Source organism: Poecilia reticulata, chromosome 5, assembly GCF_904066995.2.
Source record: "Poecilia reticulata chromosome 5, P_reticulata-male-v2, whole genome shotgun sequence".
Taxonomy (NCBI): Eukaryota; Metazoa; Chordata; class Actinopteri; order Cyprinodontiformes; family Poeciliidae; genus Poecilia; species Poecilia reticulata.
This window is the reverse complement of record NC_088834.1, coordinates 12,303,395-12,312,514: the sequence shown is the minus strand read 5'-3', so window position 1 is coordinate 12,312,514 and position 9,120 is coordinate 12,303,395. Positions and strand designations below refer to the sequence as shown.

At 36.7% G+C, this 9,120-nt stretch overlaps 1 protein-coding gene across 1 annotated transcript; it reads right to left on the bottom strand.

Annotated features, from left to right (window-relative positions):
- Window positions 1-83: 83 nt before the first annotated feature.
- Window positions 84-8,802, bottom strand: tas1r3 (taste receptor, type 1, member 3). The gene is made up of 8 exons (XM_008408583.3): window positions 8,499-8,802; window positions 8,093-8,393; window positions 6,432-6,788; window positions 5,222-5,638; window positions 4,924-5,133; window positions 4,705-4,825; window positions 2,376-2,746; window positions 84-1,929 (listed from the first exon to the last, which is right to left on the bottom strand). Exons 1-8 carry the CDS (start codon window positions 8,702-8,704, stop codon window positions 1,327-1,329), a joined length of 2,586 nt encoding a protein of 861 aa, XP_008406805.1. The 5' UTR covers window positions 8,705-8,802; the 3' UTR covers window positions 84-1,326.
- Window positions 8,803-9,120: the final 318 nt, after the last annotated feature.

Genomic DNA, 9,120 nt, shown 5'->3' with positions numbered 1-9,120 from the left:
TGTGTTGAATCTAAGAAAGGAAAGCTAAATAACAAAAAATAAATAAATAAAAGCAAAATATCAGAAACCAGTCCACTAATTCTTTTATTGCAAAATTTCACACTTGGCACAAAAAAATGTTTCAGATCACATTGATCACATTGAGATCATTGGTTTTCTGTTTACTATTTATAGCTACTAATAGGGTTTTGCAGGATGAACTTGTCCAAAAACTTTGGTGAGCAGTTAGCATTTAGCCTTTATTTCAAAAGCTAAACTTCATCCACAAAGTTTAGAAATAAGGACACATAGGATTTTTATTTTTTTTTGGAGAAAGTGATGTTTAATTATAATTAATTATAATTTATTAGAAAACATAAATGTTTTCTAATAAATTATTTGAACAGGACAGTTTTCTTAGAAAATAACTATCTTACAAAATCAGTTTGAAGTACTAACATAATGTAACTATTGCACAAAAAACAACCAAAAGGAGCACGTAGTTCATACATATTAAAGAAAGCACAGAAAGAAAGAAAAATTTAGTTTCTATTTCTCAAAAGCCCTTTTACTTAAATATGTTACAATGTTGAAATGTATTATTAAAATCATTTAACATCTGAAAGAAAAATATATTAGTGGGCTGTAACTCATATTAATTCAAATTCTTCAAAAGTTATTGTAAATAATGATGATTATTGGCAGGAAAGACATTTTGTAACAGTCTCTGTTACAGCAAATTTGAAGAAGCCTTTTACTGAAGACACTCTGTTTTCCCAAACAGTCTCATGAAGAGGATGGTCAGAGTTGTCCATCATTTTCTTAATTTTATTGATTTTATGGGGTTGAGATCAGGACTACAGACAGTCTATTACATCCTCTCTATCATGCAATTCTGGAGGTATTCTCTATTAAAAGTGAAGCCTTTGTGAAAATGTGCACTATTAATGTTTAGCAGAGCTCAGTTTCTAAGAGTGAATACATAAGACCACTGCTGGTTGTACAATCATACCTATTTATTTTCTTTGCAATAAGATTGTCAGCACATGGCCTTCTTCTATCATTAGGCATTTGGAAAGAGGAGTTTTTCATAAGAGTAATTCACATGCTGAACTCTGCAGGTCAACCTACAGGCAACATTTAAGGTGAAATAAACAGGTTAATAGAGTTCAGTCGGTATAGGTAAGTAGATTGTTTGGTTTGTAGGTAGGTAGGTAGGTAGGCAGGTAGGTAGGTAGGTAGGTAGGTAGGTAGGTAGGTAGGTAGGTAGGTAGGTAGGTAGGTAGGTAGGTAGGTTGGTTAGTTGATTGCTTGGTTGATTGTTTGGTTGGTTAGTTGGTTGGTAGCTTATTTGGCTGGTGGTGGCTCTGGCTCCTCCTGGGGCGGTGTTGGTGGGACGCCTTCTAAGAAAGTACAGAAGTACTCTGGAGTGTTGGAATCAGGATTCTTAAACAGCAAGTAGCATTTTGGGAAGTAATAAGCAACCACCAGCCCTAAGTTACCTGCCAGAGTGAAATAAACATGAACAGTAGATTTATTCTTTGACACAGTGAGTATATTTGCTGTCAACCCTGTATAGACTGGAATAAAGATCACCCAAATCACACAATAGATAAGAGTGGAGAAGGTGATATCCCTGGCAAGATTGTATTGATGATGGGGTTTAATTGCCATGAAGGTGGACATGAATGACACAAGGGCCATGGCAGCATTGAGGCCTTGCATGACAGCAAGTTTATCTGGAGACACAGGGCATGGCAAAAAGGTCTTCATGAAATTGATCTCCATATTGTTCTTATACGCAGTAAGAGAGGGTTCTTCTTGAACAAACCAGCCGCACAGTCCAGCCTGAACAGAACAGCAGATCAGCACAAACAGCCAGCTTCCAGGGCCTCGGAGCGTACGCAGGTGGGGAGCGACCTTCTTTGGGAACTCTGTCACAAGGAATATCTGTTTGAAAAGAAAAGTTTGAATTATAATTAAAAGGTGCAATTCTTAAAGTTATCCCTTTGTGACTGCCTGACTTAATCTGACAAAGAAACAACTGCAAAGGCAGTTAGAGGAGACATGCCTTCTCAACTTAAACAAACAAAAATATTTTAATTAAGTTATTCTCAGGCAATGTTATTTCAACAAACATCCGTAAAATGTCTAGGTAGTAGAAATATCATACTTTCGGCACTGATAACTTGTTTATTAACGATCAGTTAATCTCCTGAATGAAAATTATTATTGTATTTATCTTTACATCAGTTATTTTCTGAAGATATTGGATAATTATTTTATTTTATTACTTTATTACAAATGTCATTATTTGCAAACCACACAGTTTCTTGTGCTCATGTAGTTTCTAGATATTGCCACTTGGGTGCAGTATTGCACCTGAAAGTACTCACTTGCAGTGAGATAGACAAGATAATGGAGAGGGCTACAGATTGGAAAATAGTGATGAGTGGTAGCTGAAGACGACACACCACATCGTCAGGCTCCCCCAGGAAGAGAAATAAACTCAGACAGCCTCCCATCAAGCTGAGCAGAGCCAGGAAGGTCAGGACTCCCCCTGAGGCCTTCACCAGTGGGGTTCCTCGGTGGATCAGGAACACGACAGCCACTGACACTTGACATATAAGCAGCGCAAGAACTGCCAGTATAATCTTCAGGGCATCATCTGAGTCCCATCCCAAAATTTCAAAAATGGGGGCTGTGCAGTTAGTACTGCGGTCATTGGACCACTGACGTTCAGGACACTTGGCGCACTGGATGTCGTCTAGAGATAGAAAAAGAAACAGAATTTGATCATAGTTCGAATATGGCTAAAGGTAATAGTAACTATATAAAAAAGAAAGAAGTTGTGGTTTTTGCAGATAGCAGATTGACCTGTGGGATACATATACTTCTTCAAGACGACTTTTCAACCATCAGCACTACTTGCTGAACCTTTTAAATCTAACACAGCATCCCACTCAGGTAATGTTAAAATGTATTTTTTTTACAACCTCTCCTTGTGTAATGTCCAGAGAAATTTTGTCAAAATTCTTGTCATTGTTTACTAATGTTTTTGTTGTTTATATAGGAATTCTGAAAACGTGAACAATATACAAAATTCTGAATTATTTAATATTGAATTTAATACTTAATATGTTTAACTTTCAATTTTCCCTCTGAAGAGTTACAATTCTAATTATTATTATTTTTTAAACCTTCAATGTGTAAAGATAGGATTTTATGTACAGTAACAGATTGTTGACATATATTGTTTCTCTCTCTCTAAGAAATATGACAAAAAAAAAATAGAATCCATCCTTCTTGGTTGTGTAATCTGACATGACTGTACGTTTTTCAAAGTTTTCCTCTGATTGGACAACCAGCATCTGATGATGACTCCCTCCCCAACATCTGCTGAGTTCTGAGACTCTCACAGCGACGACACAAGAACAAGAATCCCCCTCACCTTGTTTCGAATGTTCTTCTGCATTGCGTGATTGTAAATGTGTAAGCATAAGGCAACTTGACATCTTCTTTTGTTTCTTGAAGATGTCTTTGTGGCAAAAGGCTTCTTTAGTTTTAAACATGGGTTGGAAGTAAAAGGTTTCTATATAGTAGTCAGACCAATTACATTAATTAAGGTCACTCATGCGGCCATTATAGCACGTGAGTCATTGACCCTACCCTCCATTCAGTTCAGTGTTTGGGTTGTTGTTGCTTGACGGCCCAAACTAGATGCCATGTGAGTTACTTCAGTACACGTCCCAAGGCGTGAATTGATGTGAAACCTTCTTGGAAGACGATGAAGGCCACCTATTTGTGTGATTATTCTGACTGCTATTCATGAAGCTACGTCCAGAACTGAAGAAGTATCTTTGTTTAGGGGTGAAACATCTTCATGTAACAAGAGAAGTCTAGTTGCCTTTGATCACACGCCATTGTTCTTCATTTTATACGTTCATCTAATTTTTATTTGAAGTTGTTTTTCATCCATAGTGCTGCCATGCTCAGCACCCCCATGTAAATATTTGAACCCCTTTTAGATTTTTATCATGAGCACTCTTCAAAGCCGTGTCCAAAGCGGAGAACCACAACCCCTTTGAATAAACTGAGCCGAAACAACAGAAACAAAGCTAGAGCAGAAAAAAACACAACTATCTAATTCTGTCAAGAGAAAAAGAGCCATCAAGGGTGAAAGAACCCTGGAGCAAAAACGCAAGTCGCTTGGAGAAAGAAAGTAAACAGCTGCGTATGACCCACTGTCTCTTTTTCCTGCTTGATTTTGTTGGTTCTGGTATGAGAAGCTGACAAATCAAAGTTGATTCAGATGCTTAAAATTCCTCCTCCATTTTGTTTTGTCATTCAAATTAAGATTTGATATCAGAACTCACAGTTGTCGACTCAGAGACACTTCTTTAACTCTTAATGTACAACCGATTAAAGCTTTGTTAGTATTTTGAATTCTTTCACTCTGTTTAATCTTAATTGGTGACTTTTCTTTTACTTAATGGAAATATTAATATTAATACTATTAAATTCATATTATGGTTTAGAGAATAAATCTACCTTCTGATAGATTTTTGGTAGATTAATGAAGCTTATTAGCCTACATACTTCATATTGATAAACCTCTGCATGTAATTGTCATTTTCACAAATATATCTTGAAGAAGGCCAATTTCCCATTACTTAAACGTACATCTACTTATTTACATAACAGAAGCATGGCCGATCACGTTACCTTTATTTGCCTGGAACGTGCCAGCCAAGCAGTCAATGCAGTCATAGCAGCAGGAATGAAAGCCTTTAACTCTGCGAACCTGGCCATCGGCACACTGCGCTGAGCAGGTCGACAGAGGAACCTGAAACAGTTATGTTGAGAAGAAAAGTAAAAAAAAAAAACAAATATGTTTTTTCATGTAAGTTGACTTAAGTATTTAAAAGGAGTAACCAAATTTACCGTTGAGTTCTCAGTGTGCCATTCAAAGCGAGATGCATTGATGAACAGTTTGTTTTGATAATAATTTCCCACATTTTTGAAGGCAACTTTGCCTGAGGTCTCCCAGATCCACTCCACCAAGTTGTACCCGACATTTGGGTTACCATTTTTGTCGAACTCTAAAATTGTGCCACTTATGTTAACGGAAGTATTCCTCAGGACCTCCAACAGCTGCAAAACCAGATGTAATTCAAATGTTAAAAAACATGTTAATTTTTAGCTGTGCTCAGTCAGCTGTCGGGCTTTTAACCAGGGTTACCTTCCAAGGATAGATTTTTGAGTCTGGTCGCCAGTTACAGCCAGCTGAATCACACTCAAGCAACGTATGCAGTGCCTGCGCTACGCTGTAGACGGCAGAATATACAGCGAAGCCCAGTCTCTTCACTGCAAGGTCATTTACCAAGGTGATGTTAGCTGGTGACAGGTACCAACACTGTGGGCATGGATTGTCAGGATCATGAGACTTTGGTTGTATGGTAGCATTATTTGCCCTTTCCTCACTTATTTTTCTGAGGAGTGTTTCTGTGTAGTTGTTCAGCAAATCCAGACTATTCAACTTGTCAACAAAACCAATGATTGTGCCAATGTCTTTGATCTTGGGGATGGAAATGAGTCGATTGTGGATTATCCAGCTTGAGCTGGCGATCCACACACCTGTTAAATTTTCCTGGACGACCTGGAACAGATGAGACAAGATGACTTTAATTGATACAGCATGTGCTTTTGAAATGTAATGAGTTTTGTTGCTTTATGGAGGTCTGAGAGTGCCACAGTTGATAAAAATGTGTAATTAATTTATTAAAACTTGAAATAGAAAATCAGTTCAATATGTTGAACAAAAAATGTAACAAAGAAATACTACTACACAATTTTTCTGCAACATTTGATATATTCGCCTTATATAACAGCATCAGAGGCTAGTGATGCTTTTCTTATCAGCGTTTCACAAACCAAATACCTGACCTGATGTGAATGTTAACATATAAGACATTAGTCTATTTTAAAGACTACAATAGCTGTTTAATTTATTACATGGACCACTGTAACCATAAAAAATGTATATAAAAACAATTGTATACATTTTTTTCCTTCCTTTCTTTTATGCCTTAAAAAAATAAAAAAAATTGGGGAAAAAAATCCTGACACAAAGGATCACAATTCATGCATGAAAGGGTAAAATTATTTTGATAATCATAGAAAATCTAAAACAGGAAAAATTTACTCTGATTTAATGTCAAACAGCACAAAAATGGTCATGTCTTTTATACAGTGTGTGCTATTATCTGGTTCCAAAGTAATTATCAAAAAGTTAATTGAGGGGGTCACTTACTGATTTTAATACATAATTCAACTGAAATAATTATTCATGAATTTTTAAGTGTATTTTTCTCAGTTTAACTGTAAAATACTGAATTTCTTTATTCATTACATTGTGGGACTCTTTCAGCACTCCATGCTTCTTCACTAACCTGTTCAAAAAAGAATGCAGCTGGTTCTGGGAGGGCAAACACGATCACCACTTTGACCTCTGTTGTTTTGATGTTGTTGATGATGGTTTGGACTGCTGGTCCTGGGTCAGTGTACACCGGGATCAGGCCCTGATAGGCCACACACACAGACTTATTCTCTGCTACTTTGGAGAACTGCTGCACACCGCTTTGTCCATACTCCTCCTCACTGCCGATCACAGCGACCCAGGTCCAGTTAAACTCATACATGAGCTGAACCATGGCGTCCACTTGCCATTTGTCGCTGGGCACCGTGCGGAAGAATGATGGGTAGAGAAGATTATCGCTGAATTTGTCACTGGTGGCACCGTAGCTAATCTGGGGCAAAAAGAGTCACATTATGAAACAATCTCAAATAAACTTTGAAGTCAACATAGTTTGCGTGACCTTAAAACAAAAATTTTGGTAAAATTTGTGCACTGTGCACTTTAATGCAATAAAATAAAATAAATGTTGGCAGGACTTTTCTAAATTCGATCATTTGAGACAAAATTGTCTTTGTTCAAATTTGGCAGATGTTACCATCCATTGAAAATAATTTTGCAACAAAATCATTTTGCATGCAGAAATAAACTCAACATTTGTTCCAACATAACATTTTAATCAATAATTCTCAATCAAGTTTACAAAATGCAACTATTTCTGATGACTTGCACACAGACAATGATTCTGTGTATAAGTTGAATTACATTTCGTGTATAGTGGGCGTTCAGACTTCAACAGAAAAGGAAATAATGAAAAAAATGGCATAAGTTTTGGAGTTGTTTTTTTATATAGAACTGTAGCTATAGACATTATGACTTCCTAGTACAAATGAATAAAACTGCATCAGTTCAGATACCATTTGATGAGGAATCTCTATATTCTGAAATATAGAGATTCCTCAACTGGTTGATTCCTAATATGGACCTAATAAGAGTTTTCTCTGGTTATTTCAGACTCAGTCCACAGAGATGCACTTTAGATCGCTTGCACCTAAGATTATTAGCCTTCAAATCGAGTACATGCATTGCTGTGACACATGCCTTCACCCCCTTCCAGCCATGTATTTGCTTACTGAAACCCTGACAGGACTAAGCAGATCTGGAAAATTTGTCATTGGAAAGATTAAGCTCTTTTTTTCATTTTTAGCTGAAAAGTTGCAAAAGTGGCGTTTCTGTTTTGTGTTTATACTTGAAGTTGATCCCTGTGCTCAGCACAGGACACAGATAGTTATAGCACTATTAAACTACACAAGAGTTATAAGAACAATGTATTTCAGAAGACATCAATAAAGATTCTGTGGACCTAATGAAGTTTTAAGGTTTATTTTCTTCTTCAAAAGTGTTGATATAAACCAAACTATTTACATGTGCAAACACAAAAGACTTACTCACCTTGCAAGTATTGCTAGATCTCTGCCACACTTTATAGTTTGGGAGAAAAATCCCATCCTGATTCTGAACTATGATGTATTTTGTCATTTAGCTTTTAACATTTAAAGAATTGTACAATTGTTTTGTAAAAAAGAACAAATTAATACTTAACTACATACAAATATGATAAATATTTGAAAGTTTTCTACTGTTTTCCTCAACAATAAAAACAAAGCCAGTCAATGCAAGATGAATTTATGTCCAAACCTGAGGCATCAGAAAGAAACCTAGAAGCTTTCCGATGACTGACACCATTTCCGATGTATAAGGACCAATGACGGCTGATATGCTGGTTTCATAGTCGGTGTAATTACACTCCACAGAAAGAGCGTTGCTTGTTTTCTCAGTGAGGAAGGAGATAGTGGGCTTCACAATGATTGAAGAGTGTCTGCAGGTGTCATACATTTTATAACCTAATTTGACGCCTGGGAGAATATCCTGCTTTCCGTTGATCTCATCCACGGCATATTTCATCACCAGAGCGAGACCAAGTCCATATTCATTCAAACTGTGGAACAAATTAGAGTCAGGTTAAGTTTAAACATGTATTTAGATCTCATTTAACAGAAAAAAAAATCTAAAACAAAGCAATGATTTCTCATAACTACATTACCTTTCACACTTGATGCTGTACGGCTCACTAATGAAACCGCTGCTGTTCGATTGCTGGTTAATTGGAAAAAGTCCTCCAAGAGTTACATCTCCAGGCAAGCTGAAGAGGTTTGTGGTCATGTTTTGGAACCACTCAGGCGAGCTGACGCTGCAGCACGGCCTGAACGTCCAGCACAGAGCGCACAGCAAATACAAGAGAGAAGCCATGATGGAGATAAGCAGCAGACTGCAGCGACGGACTGGAAAACAGAGCACATATGTGTCAGCATGTCAAGAAATGTGGCTACATGCAAATTCACCAGTAATTCCCCTGCAGCCATTCAGCATTGAGTTAAGGGATTGCCACACAAACAAGAAAAAAACCCAAAACATATGAATATATTTCAAAACAGAAAATTATTTGAATGTCAGATCAGTTCTAAGGTACAGATAGGACTATATGAAAGCTAAAAGAATAATAGTTATTTGAACACTAATGCATTATGCAACAGTAATAATTTACCATTTGTTTTTTTGTTTTGTTTAAAAAACGCATGCACCTACAAAAGCATTGAAATGTGACTATCAGAGCATTAATGAAAAGTCCATGTATTTTAGTAACTCAATCCACAAAGTGAAACACT

What these genes read in the sequence shown, in the direction of transcription:
- tas1r3 (XM_008408583.3), bottom strand. Translation starts at nt 8,704, where the DNA reads ATGGCTTCTCTCTTGTATTTGCTGTGCGCTCTGTGCTGGACGTTCAGG. An exon ending in GTTTCTTTCTGATGCCTCAG is followed by an intron (nt 6,789 to 8,092) that starts GTTTGGACATAA and finishes TTTTTGCCCCAG; the next exon opens with ATTAGCTACGGTGCCACCAG. An exon ending in TCTTGTCTATCTCACTGCAA is followed by an intron (nt 1,930 to 2,375) that starts GTGAGTACTTTC and finishes CTTTTCAAACAG; the next exon opens with ATATTCCTTGTGACAGAGTT.